General features: G+C 38.1%; 1 protein-coding gene across 11 annotated transcripts in view; it reads right to left on the reverse strand.

The window, feature by feature from the left end:
- Window positions 1-23,151, reverse strand: part of LOC145686807 (uncharacterized) — an 82,648-nt gene that overhangs the window by 47,384 nt on the left and 12,113 nt on the right. For 10 of the 11 annotated variants that reach the window (XM_081760487.1, XM_081760491.1, XM_081760492.1 and 7 more), the window contains exons 2-4: window positions 20,154-20,544; window positions 12,266-12,617; window positions 3,122-3,318 (exon numbers count right to left, since the gene is read on the reverse strand). In XM_081760487.1, coding sequence (XP_081616613.1) covers window positions 3,122-3,318; window positions 12,266-12,617; window positions 20,154-20,504 — 900 coding nt within the window. In that variant the 5' untranslated portion in view covers window positions 20,505-20,544. The remainder of the gene's footprint in view (window positions 1-3,121; window positions 3,319-12,265; window positions 12,618-20,153; window positions 20,545-23,151) is intronic. The other variant, XM_081760486.1, reaches the window with a different exon arrangement.

Consider the following 23,151-nt stretch of genomic DNA (forward strand, 5'->3'; position numbering starts at 1 on the left):
ATGCAGCAGCTGTCAAAACACGGAGGAGGCAGAAACATGCCAAAATTGCGGATTGTTTCTCAATTAATACATACAACATTGTTTCAATGTGCAGTCACGTTCAAAAACTCTGGTCAGATATTTTCTCTATAATTTTTTAAAAATCTACAAAAAAAATTTAACCCATGACCACTACACCACAGGCTAATTTAATAAATTTTTAATCGCTCAAAGACATTAATTGCTTTATCTGTTTGATATTGATTGCTTTACCAAGGGAAGTAGACACCTTTTCGTACAATATGTCTCACAGATTTTTGAACATGACTTAAACACATCATAAATATTAAGTCACCATAATCACTCGAACGCACTGTGCACTTGTTTTAATGGATATAAATGGTATAACTGCCTAAACTACATCAATTTCTCTATGTAATGTTAGTTTTGAGTCGTGCTACATTGTGTTTTTAATGCATTTATATAAAAGAACGAACTTTATAACTGAAAAAACTCAAAGGTTTATCGGCGAAAAAACAAAAGCTTACAGCTGGAACCTATTTTGAACGACTGCAATCCAGTCACGATTAATATTAAATAAAAATTCTCACATATTAAAGGATAAAAAACCACAACTGTGTTTTTAAAATTCCTCGAATATTCGTGTATTCGGCTAACGAATAGGGGGCCGCGGTGGGTCACTGGTAGAGATCTCTGGTGCATGGGGTCATCGGTTTGATGCGCGCCAAGTGAACTTTCTGGTGAACAAAACACCCTGTGCATGGGTTTTCTCGAGGTTCTCCCGTTTCGTCCCACTTTCTTCATTCCACCATTTCATTCATTTCTCATCATCACAGTCTCCTTTAGCTTAGCCGGAACTGTGGGACGTAAAACTAAGAAAATAATTTCATTTCATTTCATCTGCTGTTAAATATTAGGTTGATGTGTTTGAAATGTCCGTATCCAATGAACGGAATTCGGTGGCCAATGTACATATTTCGCTCGAATCGGAAAATGTATATAAAGTGAAGTAAAACGCGTTTCCAACCATATGTTATTTTCACGTCGCAATAGCAAAAATTGAGGTTTGAGTACAAGAGAGAGGATAATGAAGAGGAAGTCCAAAAGTTTGGAAAGAGACATAGTACAAAGATGCAATTAGCTTCCATTGAGTAAAATAGGTGAAAGCAATTTAGACAATGGGAATGACGGATTATATATTTCATATGATAAAGATTATAAGAATTCCAATAGTTTATATAAAACAAGCGTCAATTGCCCACTTCGGTGGGTTAAAATAAGAAAAAGTAGTCAGTCACCTTTTACTATTACTAAAGCGCTCTCTGATACCAATCATTTTTATATATCTCCCTTCTCCCTTTTCCTCAAGTTGCGGGGCTATATTTGAATTTAAAAGGCATACGAAGCATCACTGTTCATCTCAGCTGCCCACAAACTATGGATTCGACACTAGTATCAGTCATTTTCGATTATTTATATATATATATATCTCCCCCTCCCCTTTCCCCTAAGTTGCGCCGTCAAAGTGAAATGATAAAAACCATCCCAGGCCCGAACTTTATCTATGTTGAAAATTTGATCGAGATCGGTCGGGTAGTTCAGGAATTATTAAGTCACAAACATAGTCACTTTCAATTTTGTGTAAGATATCAATTATTTTTTTAAAAAAATAGCAAGTATTTTCTTGTATTAATAGCAATGTAAAATTAAGATATTTTAGATGCTCAAAACATTAAAATAAATTATGTTTTCTTTCGAAGAGGACAAGAATAAGATCGCCTTGTAACATTCTGACAAATAAAAGAGGGTCTCACTTAAAAAAGGTTTTCGAAAACGTTGGAGTAACGAATATTAAAAGAATCATAATATTAATTCATCCCACTTCCCAAAATTTGTCCTACTCAGAAGTCTCTTATCTCAACTAGAATTTCACACACACACACACACACAGCTTGTTTTTAGTTTAACGTCCCACGATTATGCTCCGAGACCAAGTGAGACGGATGATGATAATGAATGCAAAAATGTGGGAGGCAACGGGAGAACCCCGAGCAACCCACGCACACGATGTTTATCCACTACAAAGCCCACTTGGTGAAAGCTGGGATCAGGGCCGTGCCGTGGAAAATCAGCGCCCGGGGCGAGAGTATACGACGGCGCCCCCACACATATATTCCAAGCAATTTTTCCTATCCTTTTTCCTTTTTTCTCCCGAATTTTTCGCCCCTTACTTCGGCGCCCGGGGCCATCGCCCCGCTCGCCTCCCCCACGGCACGGCTCTGGGATCGACCTAGGGACCCTACGCACACACTCCGCTCCTGCAGGCGACCTGTATCCCTTTCACTAGAGAAGTCTCCGTCTTATTACCCGCATGGTGTTCAGTAAACTAAGAATGACCTATGTGGAACTCCGGTTAAATGAAATGAAATTTTTGAGTTTTACGTCCCACGGTTATGCCGGTTAGGCTAAAGGAGACGGTGATGATGAGTAATGAATGAAATGGTGGAATGAAGAAAGTGGGAGGAAACGGGAGAACCCCGAGGAAACCCACGCACACAGTGTTTGTCCACCACAAAGTTCATTTGGCGGGGGTTGGGATCCAACCCGGGACCCCATGCACCAAAGGTGAACGCTCTACCACTGATCCACCGCGGCCCCTGGAACTCCGATTAATTGAAGACTTTAAAAGGGGGATGAACAGGCTGCAAATTGCTGTTACCAGTTTTCTGGATCCGCTATTTCTTTGAGTCAAGTAGCTCCCCAATTATCTTCACGATGCTGTATGAACGCCGCACTGGTTGCATTTGGTTTTCCGCCAATCTCTAATACCTCTCTTATCATAAAATCTTGAGGGCAAAATACTACAAGCTGCATAATTTGCAAAGAGTGTGGACCAGCGACGTAATCCGACCAATAATAATTTAAGACGACGACAAATAAATTAGGTAATGACGATTATTATGGTAATGCAAGACCAAATAATAAGCCCACACATATGCCCATTAAAGTGTTTCATAATTACTTCTTTTACTAAATCTATTTTACTTTTAACTTTCCAACGAAAGGCACAGTTTATTCCAGTAATTATGATGAAACAGAAATTGAGTTAATTTGATCTTACCTGTACGACGACGTCCTCGCCGCTATGGAACTTTTCGACGTGTTCTTCTACCGACGTGAAGTTCATACCACACGAAGAACAATTATACACGTCCTCCTCTTCATTTGCGGTTACTGATACAGGATCAGCCTGAGACTCCTCAGTCTCACCCTCTTTCGCATTCTCCTTGCACGGGCTCGCATCAACTTCTTCGCATCCTTGAAAGTGAAAATATGATCGTTTCAAGATATTAATAGTATACAATTACACAAAATTATAAGGGTGTATGAAAATATTTCCTTCGGAATTTATAGTAATTTCAAAAAGAAGGACATCTTATCCGGGCTACAAATGCTTCACAATATGTAACTACAAAAATTAAAGATGGGAAACTTTTCAATACCGTCACCAAGTTAGGTTACATATTTATACTTTCAGTTTCCTTCACAATATTCCCCAGTAAATCTAATGCACTTCAGTTTTTAAACACTATTATATTTGGCTTTCTAACCCCGAACTCAGTACTTTGTCATACCTTCGATTTCACGTCTCCAAACATTCAAAGGCTATCCTTCGAAAGTTACTCCAAACTCACCGCGAATGCTTCCACTGCCTCGATTTCATCGCCAAGCCGACGTTCCTAAAGGTTCTTCTTGGCCAAAGGGTACACAAAAAATCGCAGGGGCAAGGTCAAGGCTGTAAGATGGATATGATACCGCAAAGATACTCTTTGACTTTAGGAATTCAGTTACTGCAGCCAGTAACGTGCCACGTGCTTGTGTTTACAAACACTCGACACGTGTTCCTATTTATAAACAACACACGGCGACGAGGAAACAGCAGTGCCACCGCCGCATTGAAGCGCCTACATACCCAAGAGGGCTGTCAGTCTCGGCTGGTCAATCCCTCCTTTAGCTTGCTCTGGAGCTCTGGAAAAAACCCAACCCAAGCCTCTAGTTTCTTTCGGAACTCTAGGCTTTCCTTCCTCCCGCTTAACTTGTTTCGGAGCTTTGTCGGGATTCCCAACCTCAGTCACATAGCTTGCTGCGGAGCTCTGTGGTTTTTAACCCCTTCTCTGATTGCTTCAGAGCATTGGCGATTCAAAATCAACTTCACTTATCTTGCTGCGGAGCTCTGAGGAGATCCTGTCCTAGGCTGCGCGAGCCTTGGGTCACCTATCTCTACCTTATAATAGAGAAGTTACATCATTGTAGTATTTCTATACAATTCTGTTTATAGAGGATTTTTTAATAATAAAACTGCAAATCGGAGTCGATTCCGGACTATAATTTACTCTACCAAAGCTCTACCTACTCCTGCAAAAGCAGAGCTTTAGAATATATGCGAGTAAGTATATACAAATACCATACAAAATCTCAGTACCGGCATTTTCAATATCTGAGCAAGCTAACGAACAGAGAGACGTGAGTCAACGTTCTGTAATATTGTTTGTTCCGAAAATGCTGCAACTACTGAACTTTTTCATCGCTGTTCACAATTTTCACGGCAATCTTGAAATGCTTTGTATTATCAAAAGCAGGAACAAGATATCATTGACTTAACAGCTCAGTTGAGTTCGTGGTACATCATGGAAGAGTTACTGTTCAAAGAGCACACAAAATTTAATAGCGTAGCGCTGATGCGGTAATGAAACATCTTGGTAGAAAACATGGACTTCCATTTACTGCGGACGAGCCAGTTATGATCACAATATGTCTACAGGTTTTTGGTGCAAGAACGTAGCTCATTTCAGCGCTGAGATGGTGTGAAGAACTGTTATCATGAAAAGCGAGATGGCAGTGCCTGTCCTATTGAACACTTCTTGTAGGAACTCAGATTTACTTATATACGCACGCAATGTACATTTGATAGGAGACGTTAGAGAAAATACGAAAATCTTTGAGGCTGCGTGGAAAGAAATCTCCAGGTGACTGTAAATAAGGTACTGGAACAAAACCAATATTGAAATCGTACGTGGTAGTAGATTTTTAACATTTCCGATCCTAGTAGATAATCCAATAGAGATTAAATATATTCTTGGGACGCTTAATTGATTGCAGAAAACCGCTTCTCGCTATCTATAGGGCTGTTAGATTCCTTGCTATAAAACAAATGCTTATAACATTAAAAAAAATAATGATGTTGCAGTGAAATACACTTTAAATCGTGCGATGATCTGTTAATTCTTGGTTAGCAACATTATCACAATGATGAGGTTGGCAACATTGCTAACAACAGTCATGAAAATCGCGACGGTACAAAAAGAAAGCACAGTGTGTGTCTTGGTATGCAGAACTGAAATCAGGTGTTTGGTGCAGCGGAACTTCAGACGTGTGTAGAAAAAAAGTACCTCCTGATGTCAGGAGTATAAAGATTTGGCACAGCAAGTTTCTGGCTACTGGGGGAGTGTTTCTGATATGCAAAGAAGTGGTAGGCCGCCAGTAACCCCAAAAACGGTGTGAAGAGTTGCCGACAGCCTGGAGAGAAGTCCAAGAAAATCGATTCCGCGGCGGTCGCTGGAGTCAAGAGTCCATCAGTCAACAACGCGCAAGATAATGTGTGAGCATTTCAAACTCAAACCATACAAGATTAAATTTGTACATGAACTGATAGAAGATAATCAAGACACGAGACTGAAGTTCTGTGAACTGATGCTGAAACGATAGGATGACGACAGAAAGCTTCTGCAGTACTCATGTTCTCAGATGAGACAACCTTCCATGTTTCAGGGAGAGTAAACAGGCTCAACTGTCTTGTTAGAGGAACTAAAAACCCTTATAAATATGAAACGCACGAAAGAGACAGCCAGAAAGTGAATATGTGGTATGCTGTATCAATAAACCACCTTATAGGCCCGTTTTTCTTTGACGAAGACACTATGATTGGGGAGGCATATCTTCAAATGCTTACCAATTTCCTGATGCTCGAATTTGTTTAGTTGGGAATCAAGAATCGCATTCACTACCAGCAAAACAGTACCCACCACACACACATTTTATAAAAGTCGTCAGGACTACCTTGACCGTGAGGTACCTCGCAGGGGATTGGGAGCAGAGATCCCACCCCTTGGCCCCCAGGTCCCCCGATTTGCAACCTGTGATTTTTGGTTATGAGGTCACGTTAAGACACAGGTGTACGCGGAAAAACCAAAGGACTTGCAGGACCCGAAAGCTAAGATTAATGAAGTGACCCATGACATTTCTGAGGACGAAGACGGAACAGCATTCACGGATTTCGCCAGAGATTGCAGGATGTATGGATATCAACGGAGCCCAGCTGGAGGTGTGGCAATGATGGCGGAGGTGTATGTATGGATGATACAAAATGTAAGTCTTAATAAAAATCTTAACATTTATTACACTGCAATATTACTATTTTTTTAAAAAAAGTTACAAGCATTTGTTTTATAGCAAGGACTTTGTAACAGCCCTGTGTAACACTCCTGCACGGGCTAGCATCAGATCTCATAACTGTGATGTACAGACGCGTGTCAATCCGTACATTGTTTACTGGATCCGTTACTTTTACAACTCAATCACAAATTTCAATTTTTCAGCTGCCGATGTCGCAGGTATGCGCAACTGTCAAAATTCAAGATGCAATGCCATCCTTCGGGCTCGATTTCTGTCCGTGAAGATCTGAGCATCTATGGCCCAGTGGATACGCCACCCCATTTTCCAAAAACGGGGAAAATTCCAAAATTTGTGGTAATGACGCGCGTTGATGTAAAAAGATCATCACGATCACAACGCAAGGAGAAAAACGTAATACAAACTTGACGTAACACTTTAATTAATTTTCTAAATATTACCACTTATTGGAAAATGAAACTTCAGAACTGGAATTGTACTAACTTTGTTGTATCATCAGTTCGAAACTTGTTGAATACATATAACATTGAATGTACATTTGCAGGTAAGTAATTAGTTAAGTTTATAATTATAATTTACTCAGATTCTGCTATTCATATCTTCAATATTAGAGATACATGCAAGAATACGGCTACTGTTCAAATACGGTTCAAATACAAGAATATGATTACTGTTCGTACCTTAATTCTAATTGGTTTTGTTCAATGATACATATATTTCTAGAGAATCCTTCATTTTCTATTTAAAACATTAAAATTACTTGGTTTGTCAGAATTCCATATTTCTAAATGATATCTTAAATTGTATTACGAAACCGCAACTCCAACTATTCATTTGCCATGTGGCTGAGTTTTGTATCATATACGATAATGACTTCATCTTATATATCTGATTATTTAAAATACAGGCGATGCAGATAATGTTGCATACTTTAACATAAACATAAAATTTTGATGATTTTCATTGTTTTATTCTAAATTATATAATCGTAAAACTGTGGCTGATATTAGAAGGAGAGATAAAGTCTCTCCCGACCCAACATGAAATTAGTGCTTCATTATTATCTACATCATCTTTCCTTTAACAAAATAAAACAACTAATTATTTCTATTGAATACCTGTTGAGTTATTTTCCAATTAAATCTCCATAAATTATCAAATTTGTTCATTTTATTCACTTTATATTTAAGAGTAATCTTTTAAATCCATAAACTATTAAAATATAATGTTCACAAAACAAGCCTAAATGTTTTCTTCCATCGATTTTGACAAAAGCTGCTTCGTTGGCATATTTTATCAAAAGCGTGAATCCCTGGCTGTATTTTCCCTTTAAATAAGAAAGATCTCATGGCATTTGAATTCACCTCTCACCATTACTATCACCTTTCACCATCTTGTGACTCCTTACTCTCCTTTCTAGTGAACATCATTTGGGTTTAAAAGGTTTAATGTTCTTGGTACTTTGGCCGATCTTCATTCTCAGTGTCCCCTATAACTATTTAAGGTATATATATATATATATAAAAACTTCTTCCATAATAGGATCAGAGGGGAATGATTTAAAAATACAAGTTGCGTTTCCCCGCTGAATTGCTAAACTAAGTCTCTGTATTAGAAATTGTTTGCTCCGCAGATCTCCTGTTTTCACAACCAGCTTTGAACCAATTTGTTTCACTAGATTCTTTGCCTCTTGGCTGAAAACACCCATTGTTTCAACAGCAAAGGGAATGAAAATATGGTCCTCTTTCAAGCATGTATATTTTAAATGTTTTCGTCTGCTCGCTATTTCTACCGCACTTCCAGCTTCCTTAGATGTTGATACGATATGAGAAGCTGCAAAAGTATCAACACAAGTGACATCCCATACTAGACATTGCCCATTTTCCCAGGGGATTAACGTGATGCCATCTGGTCTTTTCCCATCATCCCTTGATAAACCAGATGGTCCTAAAATTGAAGGCACTTCTATGCTGGCCAAAGCACGCTTTAAGATATCATTCCGTTCAACGTGTCGGGACACACTGTCTGCGCTTTTGGAACAGCTCAATGTATGCATACACTTTTTATTGACCTGCTCCCGACAAATGCATGTAAAGTTTTTACATGTGTTCATGCCAAGGCGTAGAGCAATACAAAGACGAAAAGAATTGTTATACATGAGAGTTCCAATATTCCTCGATGGAATTGATTGCAACCATGCGCCAGATTCTTTTTCTTGTAATGTCTTAAAGCGAGCTATATCAAATACATTATCCAAGACTAACTCTTGTTTAATAATTGATTTTAAGATTATTTTGTCCCAACTTTTCTGTACTTCCAATGTCATTTCCAAATAAGAACTTCCATACGTCCATTGCCTCTGTCAAGTGATGAATGACCACATCATCAACAGGAATGCTAAGAATGTTGGAGATGAGTGGTTTCACGCCATAACAAGAAGAAACAAAAGCTGGAAGACTGAGGTCGGAGACTATGCGGATGTTCAAACCTCCGACACTAATTGGAAGACTAGCTTGTGTCCATTGTATTTGATTCATGGTTATATTTACGATAGACTCTAACGTTTTTTCAGGCAGGCATCCATTTGGAGAAGTAGAAATGGCATATACCATGTTGGAGTAGTTCGAACAAAATATTGTAACTTTGGTATACCCATGCATTTAAACGTTCAATAACATTTTTAAACTGATTTAGGTGCTCATTAAAAGCTATTTCGTATCCTGTTTCATGCAGTGGAGCATCTAGAAGAAATAATTGGTTCGCATTAACTGTTCGAATACCAGGAAGAAGCTGTTGAAATTGTGATACAATAGTGGGATCCACTTGTCCAGATGTGAAAAACAGTTCACATTTAGAGGATTAACTTCTAAACCAATGCGTTTAGACTCCGCTAATAAAATATTCACATCCTGAAAAACGGATTGTGGGGACCCACCTAAAGTACCATCATCCAGATAAAATAAGTTTAGTTCAGCTGATAATTTGCGAACTATAGGATGGATTGATAAGCTGAAAAGCATTGGGCCAGCGAGATCCCCTTGTTGACAACCAACTGGGACAGTATTGTTTTCTCTCCAAAAAACAGCATTGATGGACAAGCATAACTTTGCCAGAAAAAGGGATAGGTGGCAGGGAGCTGTTGCTTTATTTCACTTAACATGATAACACGTTCCACTGCATTAAAGGCATTTTTATAGTCTATTTTGAGAATGACGTGCTGTGAATGTTGATGGTTCTTGATAAAAGTTCGAGTTAAATGGATAATTGCTTCACACCCTCTTTTCGTTGAGAACCCTAATTGGTTGGGCTGGAAATAGGAAGAGCATTGCTGATAAACACTGGAGCATGCAAGTTTAGTAGCCAATCTTCTTAAGGTGCAACGTACAGCTATTGGACGAATTCCGCCTTCTTTCTTACGGAGTGCACCAAGTGAGGCTCCAAAGAAATATTTTCGTATATCTTGAGGCTCTCTTCTACACAAAATAAGATAATTTAACCTCGTTAGGTTATCCTGCTGCTTTCCCTGCCGATTTGGATAACAGATATTTGGATAATAAACTATTTGGTTTGCTCGTTAATTTCGATTCGAAAAATTTATCTTGATTTAAATTTAAATCACCGGATACAGACAAGAATGCAAATTGTCACCTTCCAAAATATACTGTCATGTAATGCGACGCAGGTATAAAATAGCAGCGCATTACACCTGTAGGTATTAAGAAAATATATAAAAAAGAATAATCCTCATTCATTTATTCGTTTAATGGAATATTCTGATTTGTGTTATGATGCAAATACGTATATTACTATTATCATATTTCATGCGTTGATGGGAGTACGAACACTCTTATCATGCATGTCTAATTATGTCGTATTTTTCTCTTCCTTCTGATAAGGCTAAAGGAGACGGTGATGATGAGTAATGAATGAAATGGTGGAATGGAGAAAGTGGGAGGAAACGGGAGGACCCCGAGAAAACCCACGCACACGGTGTTTGTCCACCACAAAGTTTATTTGGCGGGGGCTGGAATCGAACCCGGGACTCCAGGCACCAGAGATAAACGCTCTACCACTGAGCCACCGCGGCCCCTTAGAGACATGAAATTTGGTATTTAGACTGTACATTTAAATAATTATAAACATGTATTTCAGCGTTTTCTGGTATTTGTCTAAAAAAAATAATACATGAGATCGGTAGAAAAAGGACAGGGAGAGTTGCACTTATTATATTAAGATATCCATATTTCGGAATCCCTTAAGGTTTGAGATATGGAATTTGGACTTTACATTTAAAATACGTGGGTCGTTCAATATACAAGTTTCCCTAAGCTGTAAAACATTCATTTTTAAGATACATACATTTGTAAACTATACATACATGTGTAGGTGAGTCCTTCCTTACCTCTTCACATAATTCCCATTGGCATTTGTCTCACGCTTGAAACAATTTGACCAAACCCTTTGTATTAAAAAAAAAAAAAAAAAAGCTTGGCTATTTAGTATTTTCCTTACATTCCGCTTCACTTCATATGTTTCGAAATGTTCACTCTGCAATGCAGACTTTAACATCAGAAAAAGATGGAATTAACTTTGCACTAAACTGAGGCTGAATGGAGAATGGGGCAGCCGTTCCCTCCCTAATCCTTCAATTTTGTGTCTTGTTTGCGTGCTGAGTGGGGCTGGGCATTATCGTCAAGAAGAGATCAAGTCGCTTATGCTGAATTGCGTTCCCCTGAAGAAGAGTTCAGGTTCGACATAAGCGACGTGGTCTCCTGTCAACTACTGATGAAGAAAAGCAGCGAAATGTGAGCAGAGTGCTAAATAGCCGGAGCCCTTATTTTTTACAAAAGGTTTGGACAAATTGATACAACGGTGAGACGAATGTTAATGAAGATTATATGAAGAGGTGACAAAGCACTCACCTGCACATATATGTATAGTTTACTAATGTATTTTAAAAAACAATTTTTTTTACAGCTTAGGGAAACTTGTATATTTAACAACCCACGCAATTCAACATGTTTGTTCTCACCCGATATTTGATTTTGGAGAGAAGAAAACGGCATTGGGGTGGTTAATTAAGACGCCTATATCTCGGAATATCTCAAATTTAGAAAAATCAATTTAGATTTTCATTTAAAATAATTGAACACGGGCTTAGATTTCAAGTAAAATAATTAAATAAACACGAATTCCAGAGTTTGTTCATACCTGACCTACAAGGAAAGGGGTAAAAAGCATGATGGTGCTTCACTAAGATGCCCATACGAAATGTTCAAATTTCGCGCGAGACTTTCCTCAGACGAATTCTATGTGAAACATGCCTAAAGAGAAATGCAACTATTTTCCGCAATAACACATCGGGGTAATCCTAAGTTCTGCATAAAATAATGGACCAAATGAAATGAAATGAAATCTTTGAGTTTCACGTCCCACGCTTATGCTGTGGAGGCTAAAGGAGACAGTAATGATGAGAAACGAATGAAATGGTGGAATGAAGAAAGTGGGAAGAAAGGGGAGAACCCCGAGACAACCCATGCACACGCTGTTTGTCCACCACCAGTTCACTTAGCGTGAGCGGGGATTGAACGAGACCCCCACGCACCAGAGGTGAACGCCCTACCATTGAGTCACCGCGGCTCAAATATTGGACCAGATTGTACACACAGTAGATAAAATATTACTATTGAAATCAGATGGTGCTGAAAAAGAAATAAGAAAAAAAAGTACAGGGAAGTATAAAGCAAACTAGGCGTGAATTTCTAAAAGCTTACACTTTCATGCAAATCCTCACCTGCAACATCATCAAACGGAGGTTTTACCACACATTCATCATCCTCCTTTGTAGCGTTCGGAACGGAACTTTCGTCGACGTCGTCAGCTATTATTACTTCCTCTGAAGGTTGGATAACAGAATAAGCATCTATATCATCATCATCACTGCTCAGCTCCAAATGAATTAACTCACTAGTTTCACTACAAATCGTCTGCTTTTCTAAAGAATTTTCCTTATCTATGGCCACACGATTTAAGGAACTATTACTTGTTGATGTCTCTCTTCTGTTCGTCGCACTCTTCACAATACTAATTTCATTTTTTGAAGAGGTTTCTTCAGTTACTTTGTTACGCTTCCACCAAGGACCCTGCTGCAAGAAAGATAACATAAGTAAAATACATATACAAAAATAAAAGTACAGCTTCACCGTCCTAACTTCCTTGTTCAACTTGGACTAGCTACATTCAACTCAACTCGAAATCTGTCCAAGAGAAATTATAGTATTTTGATCAACCGTGATCCGTATTCATCTTCCAAAAATTACTATCAAAAAAAGAAATGATAGGCTCCATAGTAAAATAATAGTCCAAAACAAGAATTTTAGAAATGATCAAAAAAAAAGGAGGGGGGGGGGGCACAAAAGTTTGCGATGTTGGCCAATAATTAGTTTTTGGATCAGGGGCCACAAAATTTTTCAACGGCTCCTAAATCAACTTTTCGTATTTTTTTTATTTTTTTATTTATTTTTTTTAATGGAATAAGCACATTATACTGAGTTAACTGAAGTTTGGGTTTGGCTACACTATATGTAGTTCTCCAAATATAACGCCTAAAAGAAAATTTTTGATTGAAATATATTGGTTCTTTTGATGCAATGACTCAATAGTTAAGACATGATTTTCAATTGTTCCTCACACGGTTAAAGTATAGTATAAAGCTGCTTTCTACTCTTGAGTGTAAAGAGTAGCTGGTCAAATAATTAAACTTAGCTTACAAAAATTCAGTGTACTTTATAATTGTTAAGTAGTCGTTGCACACTCGGTTAAGTTTATAGTTAACTTTAAGGTCGCTTCGTGCACAGTCATTTGGAGAACAATTTTTGTTCACAGTGCTTCCAATGTGGTCCATGCCCTTCTCGCCCCTAGATTAAGAATTACATCTATTATTCGTAGGATCATATTAGTGAAAACACCGTGTATCACCTCCTTCTGACCACTTAAAGGCGATCTCAGCTTTTGGTCAGAGCCAATCTCAACCAAAGTTGACATGGCTCCTACGGAGATAATTCATCATCATCATCTTCATGTCAATTCTACTTAAAATCGTTTCTCATTCATTCACTCGGAGCGGGGCTTGGATATTCACACGGCCTGTCTATCTTCCATCGTTCCATCACCTCTCATTCTCCACTTGCTGCCACTCCATACCTCTTGCTTCTATATATATATCTTGTAACTTCATCCGGCCCTCTAGTTCTCGTTCTTCCTCTTAGTCGTTTGTCTTTTATTTCCGAGATCCTTGATATTCTGTTAATACTGTAATGTACCACGTACACCTCACAATAGAATACTACAGTTGCACGCGACGGAGACAGCAATGACATCATCAGTCACATGACCACGAGGGATCACCAGCGCCATCGCTTCACCTGGAATGCCTATATCACCGAGAGGATTCCATGGACAGCTATCAGTCTCGGCTGGTCAATCCCTCCTTTAGCTTGTTTGAAGCTCTGGGAAATACCCAATCCAAAGCCTTTAGTTTGCTTCGGAACTCTAGGCTTCCTTTTCTCCGGCTTAGCTTACTCGGAGCTCTGTCGGGATTCCCAACCTCAGTCACTTAGCTTGCTCGGAGCTCTGCGGAGATCCTGCTCTAGGCTGCTCGGGCCTTGGGTAACCTTTCTCTACCTTATATTAGAGAAGTTACATCATTGTAGTATTTCTGCAAAATATTGTTTATAGAGCACTTTTTATAATAAAATCCGGTAGTGGGAGCCATTCCGCACTATAATTTACTCTACCAAGCTCTACTTACCCCTACACAGGGAGAACTTCACAATGTATATTCCTCTGAAGCGTCCAAATAATGGGAGTAAGGATTTTTTTTTTTATATTATTTTTTTAAGTTTTCTTCCCCAAAGCCCTCGTCGGATTCTGTCATTTCTTATCCTATCCCTCTTCGTCTTTCTCAAAATTCTCAGAACTTTTATCTCCGACGCCTGCAGCCTGATCCGGTATTTTTCGACACTCGGTCGAAAAAGTGTAAAAACATTTTCAGGCCAGCCAACCTGAGTGAAGTTTTCCTTATTCACACCAGGCAAATGCCGAGATGGTACCTAACATATAAGTCTCAGGCCGCTTTCTTCCTTTTCTTTGGATAGTGTGATAGCCAAGGGACGTCACCCCTCACATGTGACGGGCTAACATGGCCATAATTGCCGAAAACTCAAAAATCTAATTCCAAAATTCTAATGTTTTTCGGTCATTATACAAGTCTCCGCTTCATATGTTACTATCAGTACAAAATACGTCTTGTACAGCATTAACTTTATCTTCCTTGCCATCTTTCCATCCCGTAATAGTCCCTTATCTTCCTCCTTTCCCGGGGGCCGCGGTGGCTCAGTGGTAGAGCGTTCACCTCTGGTGCTTGGGGTCCTAGGTTCAAACCCTGCTCCCGCCAAGTGAACTTTGTGGTGGACAAACACCGTGTGCGTGGGTTTTCTCGGGGTTCTTCCGTTTCCTACCACTTTCTTCATTCCACCATTTCATTCATCACTCATCATCACCGTCTCCTTTAGCCTAACCGGCATAACCGTGGGACGTAAAACTCAAAGATTTCATTTCATTTCATTTTCCTCCTTTCCCCAACCGGTTCGTAATTTCCTCCTGCTGCCTCTTATTGTTGCTTATCTCTGAAGTACATTAAACTATCCACTTCAATTAGTTCTTCTATTCCTACTCTTATTTTTCCTCCTCTTCCTTTCTTCCCTGACATCTTTATTATATCGCTTTTTGTCTTACTTATCTTTAGTCCACGTTTCTATCTCCTGTCCTTCCGTGCATCTAATTGTTCTTGCATTACTGTCTCTGTTTCTCCCCATAACATTACATCAATGGCACAGATCATCATATCGGCGTATTTTATCTTTACTTTGACTCTCCTTTCTATGCCTTCCACCACGAACTAACTCTATGGCCTATGGAACCCGGAGGCTCATGCCGCGTTTACAAAACCTTTCCATTGACTTCTATCCTTAGCCACCTGGATCCAGTTTCTACTTTGTATTTCTGTTTCTGCAAAATCCATCTCACTATTGTCCTCCCATCTGCGCCTAGGTCTTCCTAATGGTCGTTTTCCGATTGGTCTTACTGTCAAGACTTTGAAAGCGTTTCTACTTTCTTTCATTCTAACAACATGAACTGCCCACCTGAGCCTCCTAGACTTCACGATCCTAACAATGTTGGGTAAACCGTATAAATTATGTAATTCCTCGTTATGAAGTTTCCTCCATTCCCCATTCCCGTTCTTCTTGAGTCCGAATATTCGTCTCAGGATCTTGTTCTCAAATACTTTCAGTTTATGTTCTTTCCTCAGAGTAAGCGACCATGTTTCGCAATCTTACAGAACAACAGGTATGATTATCGTTTGATATATTTTAAGCTTCAAATTCCTCGACAGAATTCTGGACGACAAAAAATTTTGAACTCAGTAATAACACGAGTTCCCTACTTTCAATCGACATTTAATTTCTTCGTGAATACGGTTTCGGCTCTTACTATTGATCCTAGGTATTTTGAAGGTATCCACTTTATCGAAAGCATTATCTGATATTTTAACCCATCCATACTTTACGTATTATGATAGCGACGAACTTCCATGTACTTAATTTTCTCTGCATTTACTTCTGAATCCATGTCCCTGCAAGCGTTTAATAATACCTCTGCATTTCTGCCTTCCACAACTACAATGAATAATACTGGTGACAATATGCTGAGGGCTTTCTATATGTTGAACAATCCTGTCATCCCTGCTCTAGTTCTTATCCTGTCTTCATATCTTCTATGTAGTTCTTTTATTCACTTTCTAATCCTATTCGTTTTAATTCCTGCCATTCTTTTTCCCTTGGTGCTGTATTGTACGCTATTTCGATGTCGATAAACACTATCAGCATATCCTTCCCACACTCTCGATGTTTCTGTATTAACAGTCGTGCGGTGCATATAAGGTCTAGTTTTGATCTCTATTTTCTGAAACCATGTTGCTCTTACCCTAACCCATCATCTACTTTCTCCTTTATCCTCTTCAGGATTTCTCTCCAAGATCTTTGTTATCTACCTCATCAGCGTCCTTCTCTGTAGCTCTTGCAGTATTTCCTATTTCCCTTCTTAAAGATCTGTATTTATTTTCTCTTCTTCACTCTTCCCTTTCCAGACGCATTTCAATTACCTATAACCGGTGTAGCCCTGACGGACCTGCCGCCTTTATCATTTCTGTCATTATTTCATCTGCAGATTTTCTCATATTCATTTGTCTGAGAGCTATCTCTCCACTTCCACTCTTCTCTTTTTTCCTCTTTATGCTTTTCATTTTTCACCCCGTCCAATAGCCCCATCAAGTGTTTCCTGCAGACCTCATTGACTTCTTCCTCTGAAGTTGTTAATTTGCTCCGTCATCATTCTACCATCCTTTTCTTCCGGTCTCCTCTTTCCTTCAATCATCTTTTTATTTCATTGAAAATCTTTCTCCAATTTCTTAGTTTGCTCCCCACATATTTATTTAATTATTTTTTTTATCTCTATAACTCTTCATTCTTGTATGTAATTCCCTATCTTCTTCACCCTTCGCCATTTTCTCTACGATTCACTCTCCTTTACTCCTCAATACTCCCACACTCACGATTTCTCATTCCACCATGGTGTCTCTTTCTTCCCTTTAAATCCCTTTGTTCTCCCGCAAACCTCTTGTGCCACCACATAAATCCCTCCTTAAACATCTTCCATTCTTCGAGAGTTCTTACTTCCATGTTCGATACTAATTTTATCAGCTTCTGTACGTATTTACTCCGGATTTCTTTCCGTACTTCGCCTACATTTTTTCCTCATTGTTTTGAGATGTATCCTTTGTTGTTCTGGCTATGGAATTTTTCAATTAGTAGTCGGTGATCTCCATAGAAATTTTCTATGTTTAGATTTCTTCTTCCACTCCTAGGTTAGAATAAAGTAATCGATGACTGATTTTGTTTTCCCGTCCCAGATGGATCTAGTTATTTTATGGGATTCCATTTTCTGATTCCATTCCGTTACTTTTACACATGTCCTGCAGTATTTCTCCTACTTTCCTTTCCCACCTTTGCATTTAAATTCCCCGTCACTTTATCTGTTTTTTCTAGTTTAGGTTAAATACTTCTCTTCAAATTTTTCTTTCTCTTCCGCTATGCAACCCATTTGAGAGCCACATACCTGTATGATCAGTGGTTTTTCCGTTTTCATTCTAAGCACGATTTTCAAGCATCTGTGAAGATATGTTCTGCTTCTTCAATGTAATTTATGCATTTGTGGTTAACTATTATCCGCACTACATTATTTTATTTTTTATTTATTTATTTTTCCTTCTCTTATAACCGACCAATATATCTTACTCATCCGTATTGGTCTCCTTCCTTTCTCAGTAGTTTTTGTCTCCGTGATCCCCATGATGTTCCTCTATGTCCTCTAGCTTCCCACGTACGTTAGTTACTATGTTTACAGTCCCTACTCGTAGATCCTTGAACTTATCTGTTTCCGTCCTTTTCGAGGCCAAGTTTGTCTCTGCGAGGAATAAAATTTTCATCCGTTTTCGGATTTTCGACGCTGACCTTCATCTCCGAACAAGGTTGCCAATTCAATAGTTTACCTCATCAAATTTGTTTCTGTAAGATCCCTTTATTTAGTAACCTTCAGTTCCCCTGCTACTTTTTATCAGTCTTTCTTCTGTAAACATATTTGTTTTTATTGTGTTTCTAATAAAACTCATCACGCACAAACTCGATAGAGAGCTGAAGGGCTGGTCTAGTAGCTAGCGCGTGCGCCTTTGATGCTCAGGATCGCGGGTTCGATTTTCAGCGAAAGAGTATATTGCACACATTACAACGGTTTGGATTCCAGCTTAAACTGGAGGTTCACAACTCATGTAGCCTGGCTGCTGAAAAGATGCTAAACTTGGACAAACAAATCCCATTGAGAACATGCTGCGGAAGTGATCATGTCCTTATGCAATTCTTCAACAACCAACCAAGCAACTGTTGAACAATCAATCCTTAAGAATTGGCACAATGACAAACACATTGGAAAGTCCACCAATTTTCTATACAATATATTGAACAGACTGAAAATAAAGGCATTGCAATATGAAAAAATGACTATTCGATTTCTTAGGTTGACTTCTGTGTAACACCGCGGAATCAATTTGACACGTTAGAAAAAATTCGTTACTGCTTGGAGCTCAATGTGGAATCCGAACTAATGAATTTCCAATACGAAGCAAACGAAATTTCCCCCAAACAAAGATCAGAATGCTAACCAATCCTACGAAAATCTGTGTTGAACCTAATAATTTGACCATACTCTATATTCTTAATTTAGATGCATAACCAGAACAAAGCGCTCTACAGAATAGAAAATGTTCATCCACATCGGAAAATTATTCTAAAGTTATCACTGAATAATAAGAAAGAATAGTTTTAAATATGAAATATAATGTTAAGAGCACATGTCTAAGAACCATTATCAACCATTAATAATGACTATAAGGAAGTCACATGCAAATGAAATCAACACCTTATTAAGCTTCCAACATTATTATTATTCATATTTATTTCGTCTGGTAACATCAGGCAGTCATAGAGAACACGAAAAAAATGCGTATTCAGAATAAACTACGGATGGATAACTCAATTTCACTTGAATATTCCCAATTGTATATGCTGGATTCAAATTTACAGTGTTGAATTTAACTGACAATGAGATGATGAAAATCGACTGGAAGCCTTCGAAATGTGGGTGTGGAGAAGAATGGAAAGAATTAGTTGGGTCGAGCGCAAAACGAATGAGAGAGTGTTAGAAATGGTGGGTGAGAAAAGAACACTTTTAGATATTATTAGGAAGAGGAAGAGAAACTGGTTGGGACATTGCCTAAGGAGAAAATAAAAATGAAATGAAATCTTTGAGTTTTACCTCCCACGGTTATGCCGGTTAGGCTAAAGGAGACGGTGATTATGAGAGATGAGTGAAATGGTGGAATGAAGAAAGTGGGAGGAAACGGGAGAACCCCGAGAAAACCCACGAGCACGGTGTTTGTCCACCACAAAGTTCACTTGGCGGGGCTGGGATCGAACCCGGGACCCCAAGCACCAGAGGTGAACGCTCTACCACTGAGCCACCGCGCCCCCTGCCTAAGAAGAGATTGTATCATGAGGGACGTCCTAGAGGGTATGGTGGCGGGAAAGAGAGAGAGGGGGCGAAGGAGACTACAATTAATGGATGATATAAAAACAGAAAGATCATACGCGAAGGCGAAGAAGTTAGCGGAGGACCGTGGAGCATGGAAGCTTCTCAGCTGCGGGAAGTGACCTGCCAATAAAGGCAGAATACCTATGATGATGGTGGTGATGAGAGTGATTTCTGGAATATTCGGGGATTGTTTTCTATTTAGAGGACAAGCAACATTTTTTTGATGGAATTACAGTGATAGTCTTAGCTTATATCTCATATGAATGAGATGACGATTACAGAGATGACCGAAATATTATGAAAACAGTCTTAACTTCGAACAACGCCGTTTTGCATAGAGCTGACATTTTTTGGAATCAATTAACCGCGTTATGCAAAGGTTGATACTGATTCAGCTATCAAAGGTATGAAATTCTTACCTCTTCTCCATCATCAGTCTTTCTTCGCTTCTTGTCGTTCAACCAACCACTTCTGCTATGATTACTGTGCGTGATGTTCACAGAGTCAGTTGCTCCTTTCTTCTGCACTTCACTAATTGTTTTTCTCGTAGCTTCATGAACTAGGTTCTTATTTACCTCGTTACTGGCACTATTGCTTCTAAGCTCCACACAGCTATGTTCCAAGTGATCTACAAACTTATCTAACGTCCAGAAGGCTGATTTACATGCTGAGCACCTCAAATACGTAGTTGATATTTGTAAATGGCGTATTAACTCCAGTTGGCTATCGAAGAACTGTTTACAACACAGGGGGCATGCCAGACTTCCCATGTTTTTCTTAATACGCCATCCAACTCAATGTTATTAAATACTACAATAAAAAATTACACGTAAATAAGATTATATAACAAACACTTTTTTTTTTTAATTTTATTAACTCATACTAGTTAACAGTAACATTTGAATTTGAATTGAGTTGAATAAAACTTGTCAGCTAATTATGGCATTTTAAGATTTAAAGTTGAGCTGTTTAAGCGTTCGTTCAAACATAAAGAGATACAGTAGACCCCCGAGTATCCGGCCTAATATGGCAGAAGGGCAGGCCGGATAACAATAAAAGCCAGAATTCTATGAACTCATTTCTTTGCGGAACCAATAACAGAAAACAAAGTTTTTATACCAAAACTCATTGTTACAATGAAGTACGTATTTTCTCACTTCTTATTTGGCTCTGTGCTGGTACATAGTTTATGTATTGCACTGCACGTTCCAAGAATTTATTAGAGAAAAAGTCAGTTAAAGAATACGTACAGCATATGTAAACTGTTCACATTTTAACATAAATTATGCGGCAAGCGTACTGTATTGGAGTCCGTTACACACTGACGAAATAATGAACAAGGAACAGAACGCTGTTCTTTTCCTATCACAACTTGTATTTTGTACACGACACGTAGGAGAATCGTAGCAGACGCCCGCTTCTAATACCTTGGCAATCTTGCCAATGCAATGCCTTGCCTTCCTCATTTAATTGCGATAAAAGAAAACTAGACCGGATAGTCGCGAGACGAATACTTGGGAGTCTAGTGTATAGGTTGAATTCATTTCCAGACAGATAATAAAAGTGGGGAAATCGTAGTCTCTGATTATTCTGAAATTTGAGTGTGTGAAACTACGGTAACTCTGAGAAAAACATGAAAAAATTAGTACCAAAGATATGCAGTAGCAGGTTAAATTTGACCATGCGAAAGCTATTGTTGGATGTCATATTTTTAAAAAAAATGATAAATATAAAAAAAAAAATCCTTAAACTCAGATAATGATTTTTTTTTTGAACAATATTAATTATACACTCATAAATTAGAATGTTATACTTGATCAATGCAAGCGCATATACCTACTTTTGAGCCACCCAATACAAGTAAATCTAGATCTGTATTCAAAGCCAAGTTTTGAACAGCAATTACAAACCATTTTTTTCTCTCGAAAATTCTGAAAATAGTACAGGAGCCTTATATCAAAGAATACCGGTACTGGAAAGAACACATCACTTTGCCTCTGAATCATGTAACGAGGTTTTTCTTTTCTAAATCCTTTTTTGACTAGTGCGTTCGATGCTATGAAAACCAAACTGAGATTCTTAATTTTTTTTTATTTTTATTTTTTTATTTTATTTATTAATTTTTATTTATTTATTTTTTTTTTATTCTTATATCTAGTCAGGATATAATACTGTTACAAAGTTCCAGAGACTGCAATATTGTCAATTGTGAAGACAACGAACGAACGTGATGATGGAATGTGCTGCTGTTGAAAAGGATATATTTCTACACGTAACCCTATATGCAGAATGGAATCGGGTGAATAATGAAACAGGACAGCGGTGACAGCGATACACAAAGTTGGAAAACCTGCGGATTTATTTATTTTTTTTAATACATAAAAATATACATTTAATTGCAGTAGCGTATTGTGTATTTCCTGACTTGGATATTCATTGAGAAAGTTTAAACCTACTCTTGGAAATGTTTTATGTAATAAATCACGACGCTTTTAACTGCGTCTTTATTTTATTACTTTTCACTAAAATCTTTAGATCCTCTGAACAATTTGCTTGAATTATATTTCCTAAACTAGATCTCAAAACTTATGTTGTACTTCTACTATTTAGACATTCAAATTAGTGTAATGTTAACATCTAAATAAAAAGAACAAAAGTTCTTTACTTGTTTGTTTAAAAAGTACTCAAGCTTTGATAGGCCCATTTTTTAAATGAGCACACAAAAATTGGACTTAAATTGAACATAATGTGTTCCGTGATGTAATTTAAGAAACAGAATTCAAGAAATCTGTTCACAGTATCTAAAGATTTTAGTGAAAATAATAAATTAAAGAGACAGTTAAAAGTTTGCTGGCGGATTACGTAACAAATTTCAAGGCCTACGTTTAAATTTTTCTCATCATATTTCGAATGTACAAGTGAAGAAATAAGAAAGTTGTTTAGATACAGTTTCAGCCCTCCCAGTGATTTAGTGGTTAGCGTATGCACCATTGGTGCATGTGGTTCCGAGTTCGATTCCCGGTGGATAACACCAAAAACAAATATAAATTTCACGATCATTCACTTTCATTAATCAATCGTCTCTTTTACCTTAAACTGAAATTTCATTTGATTTCAATTTTTCCACTTATCTTCAACCAATTACGCTTTATTAGCAGAATAAAACAAAGGCAAAACACTGGGACTGAGAATTTTATTAGTCTGCAATGTAAGGTATCGGTTAATGCTCATGAAGAAATGAATTTACAAACAAGAGAATTTTTATGCATACTCTTCTATTTACTGAATCTACGTGGGTGATTCAGAAATTAATGCCTCCAAGCCCACTACTTGGCCAATAGTACAGCAAACATTCTGAACTGTTTATCATTAATGCACTGATGTTTAAACTATAGAATGTCACTTGTTTCTCCTCCC

Source organism: Thermobia domestica, chromosome 5 (assembly GCF_964235325.1).
Source record: "Thermobia domestica chromosome 5, izTheDome1.hap1.1, whole genome shotgun sequence".
Taxonomy (NCBI): domain Eukaryota; kingdom Metazoa; phylum Arthropoda; class Insecta; order Zygentoma; family Lepismatidae; genus Thermobia; species Thermobia domestica.